Raw genomic sequence first — 21,617 nt, 5'->3', positions numbered from 1 at the left:
ACCAATTAATAAAGGAAAACTATATTTTGGTTCAAGATATGTAACTTTCAAAATACAGAAATACAGATTGCTGACAAGGAAAATATTTTGGGTATTTTCCTTTACGTTGTCACGAGTCCGACCGAAGGTGGCTCCCCTTCCCGTTCGGGTGGCGCTCGGCGGTCGTCGTCACCGGCCTACTAGCTGCCACTGATTTCTTTCCTCCCCCTCCTTATGTGTTTATTGGTTACACCTGTTTTAGTTTGTTGTAATTAGTTGGGCTTTATTAGTCAGCCGGCCCGCCCGTTTCTTTGTGCGGGATTGATTATTGTAACCCTGGTGTTTGTTATTGTCGAACGTGTTGGTTTATGTTCGTGTATAGTGCTGGACTGTTTTCGTTCCCCGTGTCTGGGGCATTTTGTTTTGAGCACCCAGTGATTAGTGGGGTGGCCGTGGTTCACCGTATGTGCATTAAAAGAGCACTATATTGAACTCTCTGTTTTCCTGTGCCTGACTTCCCACTCACGACACCCAGTACCTTACATACGTCAATTATGTACTTTTATTTCATTTCTGCTTTAATATGGATTGAATCGCAACATAAATACATTCAGAATATTTAGTGTTTTGTAATGAATATTTTCTAATGAAAACATTCACCAAACTGCAGCTCTAGCACTTGACTACATAGAACAGGGCTCTTCAACCTTTACTTGCCCAGGGACCCCCTCCCAGACAAACCAGTGACTCATACATTAGGGGGGGAATCACATTTTGTCAAATCACCAGGCGATTGATAATGGCAAGGAGAAGCTTTTTCAAATCCTATGTCAGATACTCCAGTGAGTGTAATTGACTCCAATTAGTGTAATTGGCTCAGTATTGGAGTTCATAAATAAAGTTGACATTATTAGAAACAAGATATTCTCCTCTTTTCTACATTAGGTATGTAATTAAAATTGAGTTTATTCTGTTATTGCTTGCGATATTCATAAAAACATTGAAGTAAACAAAATAAAAATTCCACCCAAAAATATACAGTATATTTGTGGACCCCCTGCAGTACCTCCGCTGACCCCCGGTTGAATACCCCTGAGGTAGAGCCATGAATACAGAGAACTTTCTTCCACATCAAATAACTCAAGAGAACAGTAAAATCTGATTTAAAAAAAGGATTAAACAACCTCAAGCCACAACGCGGACAGTGAAAAGACACTATGCGCACACACTCACGCATACTTACACTGATACTCCAACACATACACACACACACAATCACTCCCACACACACAACACGTACACACAGGCATACATTCACCACACACCACAGGGCGTTGGTGGCACCTTAATTGGGGAGGACTCATGGGCTCATAGTAATGGCTGGAACGGAATAAGTGGAATGGTATGGAAACGTGTGGTTTCCATGTGCTTGATGCCATTCCATTAGCTCTGTTCCAGACATAATTATGAGCCTTCAGCAGCCTCAGCAGCCTCCACTGACACACACACACACTTAAACACTCATCTCATCCGGTGCTGCTACTGTCTACATTCTATCCTGTTTGCCTAGTCAATTTACCCCTACCTATATGTACATATCTACCTCAATTACCTCATACCCATGCACATCGACTCGGTAGTTGTACCCCATCTATATAGCCAAGCTATCATTGCTCATTGTGTATTTATTCTTCGTGTTACAATTGTTTTATTCTATTATTATAATTATTGTATTGTTGGGAAGGGCCTGTAAGTAAGCATTTCACTGTAGTTTTACGAAGTGTATTTTTTAAAATGTTACCCCTCTTTCTCCCCAATTGTTGTAGTAGCTACAAGATCTTGTCTCATCGCTACAACTCCCGTACGGGCTCGGGAGAGAAGAAGGTTGAAAGTCATGCGTCCTCCTACACAACCCAACCAAGCCAACCACACAGTGCGCATCCAACCCGGAAGCCAGCCACCACCTTGGTTAGCACACACTGCGCCCGCCACAGGAGTCACTGGTGCGCGATGAGACAAGGACACCCCTACCGACCAAGCCCTCCCTAACCCGGGCGACGCTAGACCAATTGTGCGTCAGGTTACGACAGAGCCTGGGCGGGAACCCAGGGACTCTGATGGCACAGCTGGCGCCCTTAACCACTGCGCCACCCGGGAGGCCCCCTTATTTATTTTATTTGACACACACACACACACACACACACACACACACACACACACACACACACACACACACACACACACACACACACACACACACACACACACACACACACACTAAAACAAACACAAACACAAACACACATTTTAATATTGTAATACTCATACATTTATATAGTATATTTGTAATAATAGAGTAATAATGTAATTAATGTCTTGTATGATGTATTGTTTTACTTTTGATGTAGGCTGTTGTTTTGTTGAGATGTAATTATTTTGTTCCTGTTTGTACTACAGGAAGAGTAGCTGCTGCCTTATGGGGATCCTTATGGGGATCCTAATAAATACTTAATATTTATTTTTCCATGTGGCTCAGTTGGTAGAGTGTGACACTTACAAAATCAAGGTTGTGGGTTCGATTCCCACGGGGGACCAATACGAGAAAATAATACAAATGTATTCATTCACTGCTGTGAATTGCTCTGGACATTGCCCCTGGTGAATAACAAATATAAAACTATATATTATGTGATAGGTCCTGTGGGAAGAGGTTACTGGAAATGGATCACAGTGTACCTGCAGGCTACAAAACAACATTATAAACCTGTCATTGAAATGTGGTCACAAATCCCCATTAAACTAGAGATTAACCTAATTAGCCTTACCTTCAGAGGTGGTGTTGAGCGTCTGTCTGTGTTGGCCCTCTGTTCCGCTCACAAAGCGAAACCCACTACATCATCCTCCCCTTTGATCTTTTCAAACAGGAAACTCAATGAGTTTGTCTGAGCCTACTTTCCAATTGGCCAAGAGTTTGTTCTATTGTTAGCTTTCAAACACATCTTCGTATTTTTTTTTCTCGTTTTTTTGTTAGTGTTGGTACATTCAATGATATTAGAGTAAGTTTAAGTACCATGACAACATTAAATGTTATACAGAATGTAGGTCATCATAATGCTGTGAACAATTACATTAGGGTACAATAAAGTGGACATTTCATGTTTTTATTTGTTTTGTGGTGAAAAAGACAGCGTTATACTTTCATTAAGAGCAATATATCTCTGTGAAAGTACAATAGACCTACATTATATTCATGAAAAACTAGAGAAACTGCAGGTGATCCATCTCCAGTACCTTACTTATTCTGTGTCTGCCTACATTTCCCAGCACACACCTTTCCTCCTCCAGATAGGAACTGCTAGATGCCTCCCTTCCCCCGTCCACGGACCCCTCATTCTTCTTCTTCATCCACTTCTTCTTCTTCCAAATCACACTGGAATAAAACACATCCTCCCCCTCCTTCTTTGCAGTGCCTTCTCCTGGATTTGTAGCAGTGTCAGCGATTAGATTGGGCAGGCTGGTTCGGTCGGTCTCAGAGATGGCTTTGGAGGAAGGCAGGGGTTTGGGACCCGGATTCGGGGCCTCTAGGTCTTGTTTGCGTCCCTGTCTCCTGGCCTGACTCGGTACATTGCTGTTGGCGTATATGTCTTCTTCTGGCGCAGGATGATCCTGCAATAACATACATTTATAGACATTTAACAGATTTGTTTTGTTGTCATTTCATTATCAACATATTTCCAGGATGAATCTGATGATGCTTACCTGTGTCCTCTCACCACTGGTCGGAACTAGGTTCATCCCCACATCACTGTCGTAATATTTGTAATGACCTCTGAGTACCGTAAAACAAGGATACCAAACCCTGTGAAATCATCATACAAAAAACTGGTCAAATCAGATAGCTATAAATAAGTGTTGACTTCAGAGTCAGGAACTAAGTTAATGTAAAGCACAAAAAGTATAAAGACACAAATATATGCAGTATTTCCGGAACATTTAAAGAGTGATGACCTTACCTTCGGAGATACAGTAAAGCACACATCAGTGCTGTCATTAATGCCGAAACAAATATTGCAGTGATGAAGATTGGCAAGGAAACTTGACCTAGGGGAGAACAGAAAAAACTTTCATCGATAGACTTACAAAAGTTGTTATCAAGGTTATCAAGATTCTGGTGTCCAAATCCCTTATGAATGATGATGACTGGTTTGTGTATTTCAAAGTACCTATACTATACAATTATGTTTTGACCAGATCCAAATCGCTTTTACTGCAGAAAAACACCAAATGCTGCACAACGTGTATGTATGGCATTTGATTACATAAAGCACTTACCCTCAAGAACTTCAACGCTTTTGCCCAGCCCCTGGTGACTCCCCAGGCATTGAATACAGAACTGGAGGCTGGAAGATCCTACAGAGTTGGTGCTGAGGCAGACCAGAGGGGGCGTGTCCTCCTCCTGTGATTGGTGGGTGGTGAGGGAGCTTCTCAGGCCTGTGCTGCCCATTCGCTCTCTGACGACAGTGTTAGTAAAGTGATTGACAGGCTGTCCAGCCAATCGCCACTCCACTTTGGGAGAGGGGTTCCCATGACTCTCACAGGTACAGTTGATCTGATCAGCAGTTCTGATGCAGCGAGAGGAGGGCAGAATCTTTGGAGAAACTATAGACAACAGAGGAGGAAGACAGTTAAGTCAAAAATATGTATAACTAACCCGAGATAGTTCTGTGTCGTTTTCAATGGGGGAAAAATAAGCATAGTGGGCAGAACGAGCAAGGAGGTGGGCAGAGCCAAGCAAGAGCTAGCAAGATCCTATTGGTGGGTTCTAGCATGTATTTGCACATTTCCGTTAGGGAACACCTTCGCTGTGAAGTGTGCGTTGCGTGTGCAATAACTCAATTTGCCATTGCGGTCCTTGTAAACAACACAACTTTTAGAAACCTTGACAAAGGGTCACATCTACAAAACTTACTGCACTCTATTCGTAACAGATTCTAGTTTTAGGAACAGAAAACTGTATTGACATCAGGGTTGGTGTGAGCCAAATCAGGTGGAAGCAGTACTCGCTAAGCAAGCAGTGTTACGTCCTTTACAGCAGCTCCTAGTGACTCAGATCTACAGATGAGCTCAGCTCAAAGCTGGGGTTGCTGTTGAGTAAGTTTGAGGGGTGAATTTAGCACATTGGTATGTGTGAAACTTATTCCTCAGCCGGAAGAGTCCCCACTTGAAACAGCAAATAGCTGGCTCAAGTGGACATCTCATAAAAAAATCTGTGAAGGCTTTCCACTAGATGTTGGAACATTGCTGCGGGGACTTCCTTCCATTCATCCATAAGAGCCTTAGTGAGGTCGGGCACTGCTGTTGGGCAATTAGGCCTGGCTCGCAGTGGCATTCCAATTGATCACAAAGGTGTTTGATGGGGTTGAGGTCAAGGCTATGTGCAGGCCAGTCAAGTTCTTCCATACCAATCTTGACAAACCATTTCTGTATAGACCTCACTTTATACATGGGGCATTGTCATGATGAAACAGGAAAGGGCCTTCCCCAAACTGTTTGCACAAAGTTGGAAGCAGAGAATCGTCTAAAATGTCATTGTATGTTGAAGTGTTAAGCTTTCCATTCACTGGAACTAAGAGGCCTAGCCCGAACCATGAAAAACTGTCCCAGACCATTATTTATCCTCCACCAAACTTTACAGTTGGCACTATGCATTCAGGCAGGTAAATTTTCTCCTTAGTGAAAAAGTTTGGGAACCCCGGGTCTAGACTTAAAAGTAGGAGGATACACATGCAAATAAAAGATGACTAGTCATTGGTGAGAATAATCAGATCAGATTGTGATGTCATGCTGTGGGCCAAAAACTTCATCCCACCTGAACATGCTGAAATGCAAAACATATACACTTGGGGTCACTTAGAAATGTCCTTGTTTTCAGCTGTGCTAACATGATTGCAAAAGGGTTTTCTAATGATCAATTTGCCTTTTAAAATTATAAACTTGGATTAGGTAACACAACGTGCCATTGGAAAACAGGAGTGATGGTTGCTGATAATGGACCTTTGTACGCCTATGTGGCTATTTCATAAAAAAAATCAGCTGTTTCCAGCTACAGTAGTCATTTACAACATTAACAATGTCTACACTGTATTTCTGATCAATTTGATGTTATTTTAATGGACAAAAAAGTTGCTTTCCTTCCAAAAACCAGGACATTTCTAAGTGGCCCCAAACTTGAACGGTGGTGTATATTTCTATATTTTTTTGCTCTTACACTAAAAGGGAATAATTTTCACAATTTCAGAGTGTTAGTATGACCTCAGTGTATATATATATATATATATATATATATATATATATTAATCACGTTTTTGACTGCACTGCCCCTTTAAAGTATGTTCACAGGATATAGAAGTGTAACAACTTACATGTCACATCTATGTAAGTAGTTGTTGAGTTGTCCACCCCATGCTTGTTCTCTGCTTCGCAATAGTACCGCCCACCATCATTGATAGCAATCTTATTGAAGGTGAAGCTCTGTCCAGATCCTACAATGACTCCCTCCCTCCCATTGACTCTGTACCAGGTGTAAGTCTTCACTGCTGGGTTGGCATTGCTGCTGCAGGTCAGAGTCACAGAGCTGCCCTCTACCACTGAACCAGAGGGACTGACCGACAATGAGGTGTTCTTGGCAGGATCTGAAGATGTGAAGAAGCATATTGTGTGGAAACAGGTAGTTTAGAGTGTGTTATGACACTAGCCATAGTGCTAAACTATTGTGTACATTTGTTTTAATTTTGCACTTACACATCCCATCTAGTTGAGTGACAGATGAGTTCTGGGATCCAAGACGATTTCTGGTCTCACAATAGAACTGGCTGTTGTCTGCGGGTACCTTGATAGTTAGCATTCTGCTAGATCCCACTTCTGTGACCTGTTCTTGATTGACTCTGTGCCAGGTGTAGCTCCCCACTGGTGGGTTGGCATTGCTGCTGCAGGTCAGAGTCACAGAGCTGCCCTCTATTGCTGAACTAGAGGGACTGACTGATACTGAGGTGTTCTTTGGTGGGTCTGAAAAACCAAAACAAATGATGCAGTGAAATGTTATATCTGTTGTTCGATTAAGTGATTACGCCAGAGAAGCCGGTGTTTGGAGGATATATTGGCACGATGTTGTTAGGGCCGAGACGAAGTTGAGGGCAGGCAAACTGTACCAATATATCCTCCAAACACCGGCATTCGAGGGCATTATCACTTTTATACAACGGGACACCAACATATTCAAATAATGATTTACATATTTTGATTAAAAACATTATTTTGATCTATTTATTAATACTCTTTCATCCTTCCGCAAGACGTAGTCCCGACACATATCTAGGGTTGCTATCCAAGCCGGTTGATCGTTCGTTCTATCGGTTCGGTTGCCAGAGACGCGAGCCAGTCATTTAGTATTTTTGTTCTTGTAGCAATAGCCTAGTAAGGTTTGCTTAAATATATATATTTGTCTGCCGTGACTACAACACAAAGCATATTGAAACAGTTCTGTATCTATGGACGCGACCCAGTCGTTGGTTCTAAATGTTCCATTGCCATACTTGTCTGGCGACGTTCTTATCTATTGCTTGCTAGCTAGCCAACTACGGCTAACTGACAGTCACGTCAAACAGTGTAACCACAAAATAACAGCAAAGTAGCCGCGATTGTTTAAGCTGTTTTCTAGTGATATTTATTTGGATACATCCATAACAATGAGCTAATAAGGCGCGACTTCGCCTGGCATTGAAAATGTACTCTCTTGTCAGGACACTTGTTCAGAGGAGCTGGCCAGCAACACAGCTAACACAATCCCATTAAACGGAATCTGGAAAGACAGCAACCTAATTACACATTGTTTTGTTTTACCTGTTTTCTATTGATAGTTCTTTGTATATATCCATAAAAATTATGTTATTCATGATTTTGAATGGCTGAGAAAAGCTGCCTGCCTGCCTGTCTGTCATCCCGACGAGGTCATTACTATGGGACATCTGGAGATCTAATTTTAATATTGAAACAATGTTGCAAATGTCAGAGAGATAGACAGCAAGGTTTATACAAATGTCCTCTGTTGAAAACTAAATGTTAGTCTAAAAGAAATGTGAGAGAATGTCAATATGCTTTTTATAGTGAAGATCAAGTTTATAAAGTGCCTGGCTTGGCTGATGAGACAGTGGATTGCACAGTCAGATGGAACAGAGTAAATAGGCATTTTAATGTCATAGATTTAGCTGGTGGTAATTTATGGAATAGACACCGACTGGAATGTGGTTTTAACCAATCAGCATTCAGGATTAGACCCACCCGTTGTATAATGTTTAATAAGTCATGGAACGGGTTTAAAGGAACTCAGTCCGGCTTTCAATTTACACTTGGAAGTTGTAATAACAGAATGCACAAGGTGCATTTTCGTAATTTGGTAGTGAACCATCAGTTTTCTTCTTGTCATGTCAGTCATTTCATACCTTGGAGAGCTATTTGTAACTTGTCAGAAATGTCCAAATTAAGTAGCCCATGTCAGCGTCTGTTTTTTTTTAAGCTAGGTTTTTTAGCTCATAGATTTTGTTGTAATGTTTGTGACGCTCAAATATCACATGAATACACATTAGACATGGCAAAATGTATAGACTTGCAAGAAACGTTGTTTTAAAATTGCAAAATGTTCTCTGCACTTGATGACAGAATGTGTAGAATTGCAGGACATAAGCTTTAAACCTGCAAAATGTTCTCTCCATCAACAAGAGGGGTGTGAACAGGTTGTATCATGAACCGTGCTTGTGCCCATAGAAATAGACGTTTTGTGTGCGCGCGGGGGGAGAGATATTTCCCAATGCTGGAAGGGGGCCTGAGTGAAAAAGTTTGGGAACCCCTGGTCCAGACTCTCTAGAGCCTACCCCACTTACCACTTAAAAGTAGGAGGATACATACTGTATACAAATAAAAGATGACTGGTCATTGGTCAGAATAATTACATCAGAATGTGATGACATGCTGTGGGCCAAAAACTCCATCCCACATGATTAGGCTGAAATTCCAGGTATTCAAAAACATTTTTTTTTAAGCACTTACACAAAAAGGGCATTGTTTCCACAATTTCAGAGTGTTAGTATGACCTCAGTGCTTGGAAATATATATATTTTTTATCACGTTTTTGACTGCACTGCCCCTTTAAAGTATGTTCACAGGATATAGAAGTGTAACAACTTACATGTCACATCTATGTAAGTAGTTGTTGAGTTGTCCACCCCATGCTTGTTCTCTGCTTCGCAATAGTACCGCCCACCATCATTGATAGCAATCTTATTGAAGGTGAAGCTCTGTCCAGATCCTACAATGACTCCCTCCCTCCCATTGACTCTGTACCAGGTGTAGGTCTTCACTGCTGGGTTGGCATTGCTGCTGCAGGTCAGAGTCACAGAGCTGCCCTCTACCACTGGACCAGAGGGACTGACCGACAATGAGGTGTTCTTGGCAGGATCTGAAGATGTGAAGAAGCATATTGTGTGGAAACAGGTAGTTTAGAGTGTGTTATGACACTAGCCATAGTGCTAAACTATTGTGTACATTTGTTTTAATTTTGCACTTACACATCCCATCTAGTTGAGTGACAGATGAGTTCTGGGATCCAAGACGATTTCTGGTCTCACAATAAAACTGGCTGTTGTCTGCGGGTACCTTGATAGTTAGCATTCTGCTAGATCCCACTTCTGTGACCTGTTCTTGATTGACTCTGTACCAGGTGTAGCTCCCCACTGGTGGGTTGGCATTGCTGCTGCAGGTCAGAGTCACAGAGCTGCCCTCTATTGCTGAACTAGAGGGACTGACTGACACTGAGCTGTTTTTTGGTGGGTCTGAAAAACAACAAAGAATATGCAATTAAAATGTTCTACCTGTTTTTTTGTTTGTTTAATAAGTTATTACTTGAGGCTCCAGTATGTTTGTAATGTTGTACTTACATAGCACATTCAGTAGAATGATTGATGAGTTCTTTGTACCATGGTCATTTCTGGCCTCACAGTAGAACTGGTGGTTGTCTATAGATGCTTCCGTTTTTAACTCTCTTTCATTAGCAATTTGTGTCACATGGTCTCCATTGACTCTGTACCAGGTGTAGTTTTTCACTGCTGGGTTGGCATTGCTGCTGCAGGTCAGAGTCACAGAGCTGCCCTCTAACACTGAACCAGAGGGACTGACTGACACTGAGGTGTTCTTGGGAGGATCTGAAGAGACAGGTGAAAAATAGTAAAAAGGCTTTAAAAAAAGAGTTTTAAAACTTGGTGCTATCCTCACAACTAAAATTGAGCACAAACAATAGTTCCAGAATTATACGTACACAATACATCCAGTTCAATGACTGATGAGTTCTTAGTGCCATGGTCATTTGTGGCACCACAGTAAAACTGTCTGTGATCTGTGTACACCTGGGTCTGATGTTTGTTTCCATGTCCTATTGATGTCACCTGATCTCCAATGACTCTGTACCAGGCGTAGGTTCCCACTGGGTTGGCATTGCTGCTGCAGGTCAGAGTCACAGAGCTGCCCTCTAACACTGAATCAGAGGGACTGACTGACACTGAGGTGTTCTTGGGAGGGTCTGGGGGAAAGAAACAACAGATGCTGAATGAAATACGTAAACATAGTGTGTGTTATGATACTGGCTACACACTTAGAAAATAGGGTTCCTCCAGGGTTATTTTGGAAGGGTAATGGCTCCAAGAACCCTTTGAGCTCCTCATTGATTCTTTGCATTTCTGAAAAGGGTTCTTTCCTCTTTCCTCTCTTAGTGATAATTAAAATGTAAGGGGCGGCACCTCATTCAAATATTTTGGGATGTGGTTTGCTCACAGCTCTTCTTGTGCAACCACAAGTGAGAGTGTGATTCCAGTTCCAGTTCCATCTTTTTTGTGTTATGCTATTTCATCATCATTATGACTACAGTCAGTCACAGTGTCTTGTGAAATACTCCTGTATGGCCTTCTGTCAACTGAGAACAATTCTCTCCTCAGATGTCTCCAGCTGTTCTAGAGCTGGCACACCTGATTCAACTTGTCAATTAACACAATTATGACACCTAAAGAATTTTAAAAGCCCAGTGCTGTCAAACATAGGTATTCCTGTGTTTCATATAAATGTATTATATCAAACGTTAGCAACACCTTCTTAATATTGAGTTGCAATATTGAGTCCCCGTCCCCGTCTACTTTTGCATGGAATCTATAAGGTGTCAAAAGTGTCCCACAGTTCTGACAAGATGGCTGGATGTCCTTTGGTTGGTGGACAATTCTTGATACACACAGGAAACTGTTGAGCGTGAAAAACACAGCAGGGTTACAGATCCTGACACAAACCTGTGCGCCTGGCACCTACAACCATACCCTGTTCAAAGGCACAAAAATATTTTGTCTTGGCCAATAACCCTTTAAATGGCGCACATACACAATCCATGTGTCAATTGTCTCAAGGCTTAGAGATCCTTCTTTAATCTGTCTCCTCCCCTTCATCTACACTGATTGAAGTGGATTTAACAAGTGACATCAATACGAGATCATAGCTTTCACCTGGAATCACCTGGTCAGTCAATGTGATGGAAAGAGCAGGTGTTCTTAATGTTTTGTACACTCAGATTATATTTCCACACCATGGGGTTGGAATAATACTGTGAAATTGTAAAAACTTATGATAACGCCCGTTTAACGGAACAACTGCTTGAAAAGATGGTCAGAAATTTCCGCCTGTTTTGGTGGGATGGAATTTTGGCCTGCTTGATGACAGAGAAATTGTTCTGCTAAGAAGATATTTTTGTTTCTTTTGGACACATTTTTATTTAAAACAATCCCAGTTAGGTACTTAATTGCTACTCAGAAATGATATGATATTGAGATAAAAATGGCTGCATTGGAACTTTAACAACGTGATATGGTTAAACAAAATAATGAACCCTGTATGGTTTTTCAAAAAGATCTACAAAGAACCTTTGAGACCGAGGAAGTATCTTTATAAAACTATTGTCCATAAAGATTCTATATAAAAAAACATGAAAAAAGGGTTCTATGTAGCCCCCAAAAGGCTTGTAACCATAGCGGAACTCTGTTTTGGTGTTCTTCAGAACCTTTTATTAATGATTCTTTATAGACCCTTAGGAAATGGTTATGTTTATCACCACAGAGGTTCCATTTAGAACCTTATGAGCATGGTTATTTATAGAAGCTTATTTTTGTGTATAAATATATATATAAACATAAATATATATATATATATATATATATATATATATATATATATATATATATATATATATATATATATATATATATATATATATATATATACCAAAAAAAGGATCCGCTATGGTTACAAGCCAAATAACCCTTATTTGGTACCATATAGAACAATTGTTTTTGTGTGTATAGCTCACAAATATATTATACACATTTATTTTATTGTGTACTTACACATCATATCTAGTTGAAAGGCAGATGATTTCTGGATTCCATGGTCATTTTTGGCCTCACAGTAGAACATGCTGTTATCTGTCAACACCTGGACAGTTAGCTCTGGCATATTCTTCACTGGTGTCCCCCGACCTCCCCTGATTGTGTACCAGGTGTAGGTCTTCACTGCTGGGTTGGCATTGCTGTTGCAGGTCAGAGTCACAGAGCTGCCCTCTATCATTGAACCAGAGGGACTGACTGACACTGAGGTGTTCTTTGGGGAGTCTAACAAAATAAATTGAGTTGAAGTCAGAAGTTTACATACACTTAGGTTGTAGTCATTAAAACTTGTTTTTCAACCACTCTACAAATGTCTTGCTAACAAACTATAGTTTTGGCAAGTCGGTTAGGACATCTACTTTGTGCATGACAGAAGTAATTTTTCCAACAATTGTTTACAGACAGATTATTTCACTTATAATTCACTGTATCACAATTCCAGTGTGTCAGAAGTTTACATACACTGTGCCTTTAAACAGCTTGGAAAATTCCAGAAAATTATGTCATGGCTTTAGAAGATTCTGATAGGCTAATTGAGTCAATTGAGTTAATGAGTCATTTGGAGGTGTACCTGTGGGTGTATTTCAAGGCCTACCTTTAAACTCAGTGTCTCTTTGCTTGACTTCATGAGAAAATCAAAATAAATCAGAAAACAAATTCTAGATCTCCACATGTCTGGTTCATCCTTGGGAGCAATTTCCAAATGCCTGAAGGTACCACGTTCATCTGTACAAACAATAGTATGCAAGGATAAACACCATGGGACCACGCAGCCATCATACCACTCAGGAAGGAGACACGTTCTGTCTTCTAGAGATGAAGATACTTTGGTGAGAAAAGTGCAAATCAATCCCAGAACAACAGCAAAGGACCATGTGAAGATGCTGGTGGAAACAGGTACAAAAGTATCTATATCCACAGTAAAACGAGTCCTATATCGATATAACCTGAAAGGCCACTCAGCAAGGAAGAAGCCACTGCTCCAAAACCGCCATGAAAAGCCAGACCACGGTTTGCAACTGCACGTGGGGACAAAGATCATCCTTTTTGGAGAAATGTCCTCTGGTTTGATGAACCAAAAATATAACTTTTTGGACATAATGACCATCGTTACGTTTGGAGGAAAAAGGGGGAGGCTTGCAAGCCGAAGAACATCATCCCAACCGTGAAGCATGAGGGTGGCAGCATCATGTTTTGGGGGTGCTTTGCTGCAGGAGGTACTGGTGCACTTCACAAAATAAGTTAAAGCTTGGTCGCAAATGTGTCTTCCAAATGGACAATGACCCTAAGCATACTTGGCTTAAAATGGCTTAAAGACAACAAAGTCAAGGTATTGGAGTGGCCATCACAAAGCCCTGACCTGAATCATATAGAACATTTTTGGGCAGAACTGAAAAAGCGTGTGCGAGCAAGGAGGCCTACAAACCTGATTCAGTTGCACCAGCTCTGTCAGGAGGAATGGGCCAAAATTCACCCAACTTATTCTGGGAAGGTTGTGTAAGGCTACCCGAAACGTTTGACCCAAGTTAAACAATTTAAAGGCAATGCTACCAAATACTAATTGAGTGTATGTAAACTTCTGATCCACTGGGAATGTGATGAAAGAATTAAAGGCTGAAATAAATCATTCTCTCTACTATTATTCTGACATTTCACATTCTTAAAATAAAGTGGTGATCCTAACTGACCTAAGACTGGGAATTTGTACTAGGATTAAATGTCAGGAAATATGAAATCCTAAGTTATACGTATTTGGCTAAGGTGTATGTAAACTTCCGACTTCAACTGTACAAAGTGATTGCAAAGAAATATTCAATACTTGTATTTAATATGGATGGGCATTTGAAAAAATATCGGTGTTTGAGTACTCTCATAAAAATAAATGTAAGTTGTACTGGTTGTGCTGGTTATTCTTTACACAACTGAAAAACAAACTGAACATATTTTCACTGCATTTGACATACTGTATTCTCTAAACATCAAATCCATCTTAGAGTTGAAATGTCAGTGCTTATGAATTTAACCAGCTAAATACTTGCATTTGATTATAGGAAACAAATACAAACCTTGAATCGAGTACCTGAGTACTCAAATACTCGCGCCCATCCATAGTTTCATTGTATACTTACACATAACATCCAGTTCAAAGACTGATGAGTTCTGTGTTCCATGGACATTTTTAGCCTCACAGTAGAACTTTCTTTGATCTGTGTACACCTGGGTCTGATGTTTCTCTCCATGTCCTATTGATGTCACCTGAACTCCATTGACTCTGTACCAGGTGTAGGTCTTCACTGCTGGGTTGGCATTGCTGCTGCAGGTCAGAGTCACAGAGCTGCCCTCTACCACTGGACCAGAGGGACTGACTAACACTGAGGTATACATGGGAGGATCTGAAAAACAGGGACAACGTTTGAGACAAGTGAATTTAGTGGTGCCGCCATTGCACCCATTGCTACTGAGATAGTGCAAGTACTTACATGGCAAATCTAGTTGAATGACAGAGGAGTTCTCAGTTCCATGGTCATTTCTGGCTTCACAGTAGAACTGACTGTTGTTTGCAGACACCTGGATAGTTAGCATTCTGCTAGACCCCACTGTTGTCACCTGAACTCCATTGACTCTGTACCAGGTGTAGCTCACTGCTGGGTTGGCATTGCCGCTGCAGGTCAGAGTCATGGAGCTGCCCTCTAACACTGAACCAGAGGGACTGACTGACACTGAGGTGTTCTTGGGAGAAACTTAGAGAAAGTGCACACAATGTTATTCATGTTTGACTGAAACAAAACCAAACAACTGATGCTAATATGAGGTGGAAAAAAAGTCCAAATGATCTTACATAGAACCGTGACGGTCAGACTAGTTTCAGGTGATTTGACATTCTTGCCATCTTGTTGTTTGTAGAGAGCAGTGCAGGAGATATTCTGTTCATGATGGAGGTATGAAGCAGTGAAGGTCAGAGAAGAGGTCTTAACTTGAGTTTTATCCTGATTCTCCTGTAGTCCCTCCTCACTTTGACCCAGACTGGGGGTCCATGTCAGAGTTGGGTGGAGAGAGGGACATGGGGCTGCAGCAGAGCAAATCAAACTCACTGAGGTCCCCTCCCTCACTTCCACTGTAGCTGGGGTTAGAGTGGGTGTGGGGGGAGTGTCTAGAATAGAAAGACACGTTACTAGCTCAATGAAACAAAAAGGAACAAACACACCCACTATCAATGATAATCAATCAATTGTTCAATAAGATAAGTGAAAACAAAGTCTACAAATAAACATATGTTAAATACAATTTCATGTAGTTTTTGTCAAGGTAAAGTGTATAGAATCATGTGTGGTCAGTAATTCCGTTTGATTGGATAGCTATGTGTCTTACCTGCGATATTGATTTGAACAGGTGTGCCAAAATTAAACTTGACACAGTTGCCACATTCTAGTCTGAAGTAAAGCTTGTCACCAGTAGGCATGTTGTCCAGGATTGTAGTACAGTCTTTCTGGTTCAAGTTCCCAGATGGACTGGAGCCTACTGTGTTTGTCTTATCTGTTCCCCCTCTCATCCAAATGGCATTACATGAGTGAGTTTTTAGGCAGGGATCATAGTCCACTGCCTTTATGGAACCAAGTGTAAATGAGCAGGGAATGCGCACACATGATCCCTTCAGAGCCTCTATACTCTGAGGCATCAAGGCTGTCCAATCTTCACAGAGAACACCTAAAACACACACACACAACAGCACAAGTCTTTATAGAGTTCGATTTGACTCATTCAACTCAAGAAAGACAGTATTTTAGGTGTACTGTGTATCCGCTCCAGTCCATTTTTCCAGCTGGGTGACACTTTATTAGAATTTTTATATTTATGATCAACATAGGACATTTGTTAGGGTGTGAGTGTGTATCAAGAACTAATTAATTATTATTACCACACATTGCTGCTGCACATATCATCTTAGCCAGGGGTGAAAGAAGGTTTAATTCCTTCCCGGTACGGGACGTCTTATGTGTGCATTTTCATGGGCCTAATCATAGAATTAGTTATAGAATCCCTGTTAATTCAATAGGATCTCTGTGGGCCTAGTCGTAAAGATTTGTCATTTCACATTTAACATGTATTACCTTTATTTATGTCATAAACACAACCCGTCATGAGGTTTTCATCTGATTTCATAATCCGAACGGCTCCTTTACCAGGCTATACCCGAGCACCTTCATCCACTCGAACCACATCACATTTTGGAGCGTAGGCAATACCACACGTTTTCAAGTCAATTCACAAATGTTTCAAGCCTCTGACATGCAGTAATGATACATAATAGTGTAATAGCCTACTTTTTAATGATATTTTTAAATTATTATGGTGATAGGGTCATGATTACCGGTACGGCGTACCTCCTCTCTTTATTTTGCCTGGACGGCATACTGGACCGTACCGCCTTACTTTCACCCCTGATCTTGGCCAGTGATCCCAACTCCCACAGCCACCCACCTTGCAGCAGACAGCCACTGAGGAGGAATCTTAAAGCGCCAGCCATGTCTCTGTCGGGGAAGAGCAGGGGGAATAACACAGTTATTAGCTTGTATTACCTCTGCATGTGAAATGAAGGATTCCTTTTTTTACAGTCAACATCCGCTGTGTGGCATTTATTCATGGTATAGTGGTAGACCTGTTATAGATTCCCCTGCCTGTGAGACTTACTCCACCCATCCCCTGACGCTGCCAGAGAGACTAGGGGGTCATAAACTGTCTGCCCAAACTCCCAGTGACCTCTGTGACCAGGCCACTGATAGGTTGCCAGGATCAGGTGGTTGCTATGGGGTCGGACACCTAACAATCTTCTCGCCTGCTCTCTTCAAGTAACCTGTCTAAGTCACTATTGCCTTGTAGCATTCATTTTTGTAGCCATGAAATGCTTTCAAAGGCTGACTCACATCAACAACATCATCCCAGATGCCCTGTACCATCTCCAATTTGCATACTGCACCAAAAGATCCACAGATGATGCAATCTCTATTGCACTCCACACTGCCTTCTCCAACCTGGACAAGAGGAACATCTATATGAGAATTGTATTTATTGACTACAGCTCAGTGTTCAACACCATAATGCCCTCCAGGCTCATCACGAAGCTCAGGACCCTGGAACTGAACACCTCCCTCTGTAACTGGTTCCTGGACTTCCTGACGGGCCACCTCTAGGTGGTGAGGGTAGGCAACAACACATCCACCATGCTGACGCTCAACACATGGGCACCTCAGGGGTGCATGCTTAGTCCTCTCCTGTACTCCCTAATCCCCCACGACTGTGTGGCTGCGCACAACTCCAACATCGTCATTAAGTTTGCTGACGACACAATGGTGGTAGGCCTGATCACCAACGACAACAAGAAAGCCTATTAGGTAGGGGATCAGAGACCTGGCAGTGTGGTGCAAGGACAACAACCTCTCCCTCAACAAAGGAGCTGATTGTGTACTACAGGAAATGGAACTTGATTTGACAAATGTCAATAAAAAAATTGGTGTAAAAAACCTAATGAAAAATGTATTTATAAGAATGCTGTAAGTACCGGTACCTGTTTGCTCAGTTGGAAATAATATCTAACTAGTCAGTGAAAACTGTCTGGGGTTTGGAGTTTGTGACAGCAACTATGTTAGCTTATTACAGTATTATAGACACTATGTCCTGGAAACTTCTTACATTCTAACAACTCTTGTGTGGCTTGTGAGAGTCATAGTCCAGCAGTCTGTAGCTCAAACACGCAAAGTTTAACAGGGGTTAGAATTCCAAAACGTCCAGGCATCACAGTGGAACTGTAGTAATCTCCATACAACACATTAGCCCAAATCATATAGCCTCGTACACACCATTGTGAGCTCGGTCCGTGAAGCGAAACAGAATGTGAGCTTGCGAGATCAGGATGATTTGTACAAGGCTAATGCATGCAAAGTGCTTGAGTGGGTGGTAGCATCACAAATCCAACAGCACAGGGTCTCTCATGAACTTTTGAACCCCTCCAGTCGGGCTTCTGGGCTATGCATAGCACTGAAACTGCCTTGGTAAAGATAGTGAACGACCTCCTCTCTGCTGCTGAGTTCCCTGTAAGTTATCGGGACGTCATTGAGGACCATGTTAGGACGTTTGTAAAAATGTTCTCAAGACATTTGCTTTACCAGTCATCAGGGGCCAGTTTTTCAAATGGATTCATCTGGATTAGAATGGGATCAAGGTAGTCCTGATTTTCGGCATCAAAACTATCCTAATCACCACCTTTGAGTTTTGAAAAATGCAATAAACAACTTTTAATCCTGATTAAAGGTCAGATTGGATTACCAAATCCGGATCCCTATATGGAGGATCAGAATAAAACATTTCCATTTTGAAAAACTCTAACATTCTAACATTTAAATCTATTCAATTCACAGAAAAAAAACAGCTCAAAAACATCTAGATCAATCTGATCCTGGATTGCAAAAAAGTGGATTACAGAATCCGGATCATTCTTATCCATATTTAAAAAATGTGAATCTGGACCGTGAGATTTGAACTCATAACATCTGGATTTGCTGATCTTTCTGCTTAGTACTTCACTATGATGATGTCGTGTCCTGACCTTAGTTCCTTTTTTATGTCTCTATTTTAGTTTGGTCAGGGTGTGAGTTGGGGTCGGCATTCTATGTTTTTGTTCTATGTTTTGTATTTCTGGTTTTGGCCTGGTATGGTTCCCAATCAGAGGCAGCTGTAAATCGTTGTCTCTGATTGAGAACCATACTTAGGCAGCCTGTTTTCCCAGTATGGGTTTTGGGTAGTTGTTTTCGGTTTTGTGTTGCTGCACCTTACAGGACTGTTTCGTTTTCGTTTCACTCTCTTTGTTATTTTGTTGTGTTTCTGTTCCTTATAAATAACATGAACACTTACCACGCTGCGCATTGGTCCGATCCTTCATACTCCTCGTCAGAAGAGGAGGAAAAACGTTACAGATGAATACAATAGTTTTCCTTCCGTGTATTTTTAACAGATCTGAGATTTACTTTGAAGTACTAAGTGTAGGAATACAGGTGAAATCCGTCATTGAGTCAGACATGGTGGCGTTGCCAGAAGATCGGAATGCCATGAACCAAGAGGGTGTGAGTTCAGATCAGGAAAGGTTGAATAATAATTACTGTAAATGAACACACAATGTATTCATGTATGTCAAAGTGTGTAATGTATGTAAATTGAAAACACATCAGGTCTTTGCGAGCATCAGGTGACATCCCCGGAGCAAGCCGGGAACTAAACAAAAATATCCAGGAGACAATGACAGAATCTTCTAAAAACATCCTATAAACCTTCGGGATATCTCCAGAACAAACCGGGAACTAGACAAAACCTCCAGGGACAATGACACAATGTCCTGGCAAATTTGGGTGAACACCTGTGACGTTCCGGGACTCCAAAAGGTTTGTTTGTGGAGGGATAGGGTTTATTTTGTGACTACTGCTGTGTGCTACTGCTTTCAAAAGAATGATTTAACCAAAACCGTGCTGTGCTGCTGCCTGTAAACACACAGTCCAGTGCAGTAAAATATCAAAGTGAATGGCACACGCCCGTGTAGCTCTGATTGGTTATGGCGCAGCAGTCTGTGTCCAGTGTTTTTACTTAATGAAGTGTCTATTAATTGCCCAAACGCACGGCCACTTTCCCACTCGTATTTATATAGATTTTTTTTTACAAATACCTGACTCTACATAATTTCCAAACATTCTATGAATGGATGAGAACATGAACATTTGCATGTCTTTATGCTTGCTTGTCACAAAATGTAAACAAATGCAACATATTCTTCCCGAGGGTGTATATGGACAGATTGTAATACGATTTGATGGTGCTAACACAGTGTAAATTCCTCTTCAACGGTTTCATTTTACATTCCAGTGCCTTTATTGCTGTGTAATTGTCCCTGTAGTGTAACAAGTATTGTAGTTACTCATTGTTACACTGGACTTACCCTGTACTTAGGGTTTAGGGTAAGGGTTACTGCTGTAAGTACAGGGCAAGCACAGTGTAACAATGACTAATCACAACACCTATTACACTGTACTTACAGGAATTACTACACAGTAAAATGTTCCAATCAATTACCAAAAAAAATATATATATTTGAGTAATAAGGGCACCATAATGTAAAGTGTTACCGAGTATAATCACTAAAATGGTAGCAATTTTGATCCGTAAATAAATGTTCGCTCCTATACATTTATTATGACATTATTAAATAACTTACCTTTTTTTTGCCAACAGATAGAATAGTAGGGAGGATCAAATAAGAAGTATGTTGTGTTTCTATGTCCTATTCAACTGCAACTGTGTCTGACTGATTGACTGACTGACTGTGTCTTTGGAAAATGAGGAACTTTCAAAGCTGTATGTATTATAAATCTTTAACCCTGCGAGACCCAAGCATAGATCCAAATTAGAAGAAAAAAATGTTATTACCCTTGAGAAATACTTGTAATAGGCCTCTGATTATGAAAATAATCTCTTTTTTTAAATTTTGTTTGTAGAAAGAATTTCTGGAAACAGCAAAAATGCAACATTAGGCTTTGATGGTAGAACATTGTGAAATTCTATAAAAATCACATCAAAATGGATCAAAAGCATTGAGAATATTGTGTAATGGTATTTACATTGGAAATTAAGTCATATATTGTCTGAAATAGCAACATTGGTCAACTTGACCAATCCAACTATCATGCCATCAAAAACTAATATCTTTGAAAGCATCAATTATTTTGCGGGTTTCCTATATATGGAGAACATCTATCGTACTTTTATTACTATTTGTTTGGTTGTCCTTTCTGGCCTAACTTGGAAAGAGATTTTGTTCTACCCGCGCTGCTGACAACTATTTTTGTCCACTCAGACAGGAGTTATGAAGGCTTAGTGCACTGATTTCTGATTCATCAGGGGGCGCTGCTCAGCACCCCTAACTCCCACAGCTATGTTTGGTTGTCCATATTTGCAGAATCTAGAAGGGAAACAATCTCTAACCTGTCTATCAATATATTAATGTGACCTACGTCTCAGTTTGGAAACTCTTTATGCCCAGTGTTGTCTTTTTGTGACACTTGTAAAACTACTGTC

The 21,617-nt window shown here is 40.9% G+C and overlaps 1 protein-coding gene across 3 annotated transcripts; it reads right to left on the bottom strand.

Moving 5' to 3' along the window:
* Nucleotides 1–3,126: 3,126 nt before the first annotated feature.
* On the bottom strand, nucleotides 3,127–20,880 carry LOC110488629 (B-cell receptor CD22). 3 transcript variants are annotated; one of them, XM_021560918.3, is made up of 17 exons: nucleotides 20,758–20,880; nucleotides 16,983–17,032; nucleotides 15,873–16,208; nucleotides 15,343–15,654; nucleotides 14,984–15,244; nucleotides 14,633–14,896; nucleotides 12,465–12,728; nucleotides 10,346–10,606; nucleotides 9,969–10,232; nucleotides 9,600–9,863; nucleotides 9,221–9,490; nucleotides 6,781–7,044; nucleotides 6,402–6,671; nucleotides 4,312–4,638; nucleotides 3,993–4,080; nucleotides 3,739–3,838; nucleotides 3,127–3,645 (listed from the first exon to the last, which is right to left on the bottom strand). In XM_021560918.3, exons 2-17 carry the CDS (start codon nucleotides 17,026–17,028, stop codon nucleotides 3,238–3,240), a joined length of 3,999 nt encoding a protein of 1,332 aa, XP_021416593.3. In that variant the 5' UTR covers nucleotides 17,029–17,032; nucleotides 20,758–20,880; the 3' UTR covers nucleotides 3,127–3,237. The 3 variants fall into 3 exon arrangements, with proteins under 3 accessions (XP_021416593.3, XP_090054441.1, XP_090054451.1); XM_090198315.1 differs by having other exon boundaries at nucleotides 16,886–17,032; nucleotides 20,758–20,873; XM_090198325.1 differs by having other exon boundaries at nucleotides 13,099–14,896; nucleotides 20,758–20,840.
* Nucleotides 20,881–21,617: the final 737 nt, after the last annotated feature.

Source organism: Oncorhynchus mykiss, chromosome 2 (assembly GCF_057628025.1).
Source record: "Oncorhynchus mykiss isolate SJ-2025 chromosome 2, ASM5762802v1, whole genome shotgun sequence".
Taxonomy (NCBI): Eukaryota; Metazoa; Chordata; class Actinopteri; order Salmoniformes; family Salmonidae; genus Oncorhynchus; species Oncorhynchus mykiss.
This window is presented reverse-complemented; position numbering and strand designations above follow the sequence as displayed.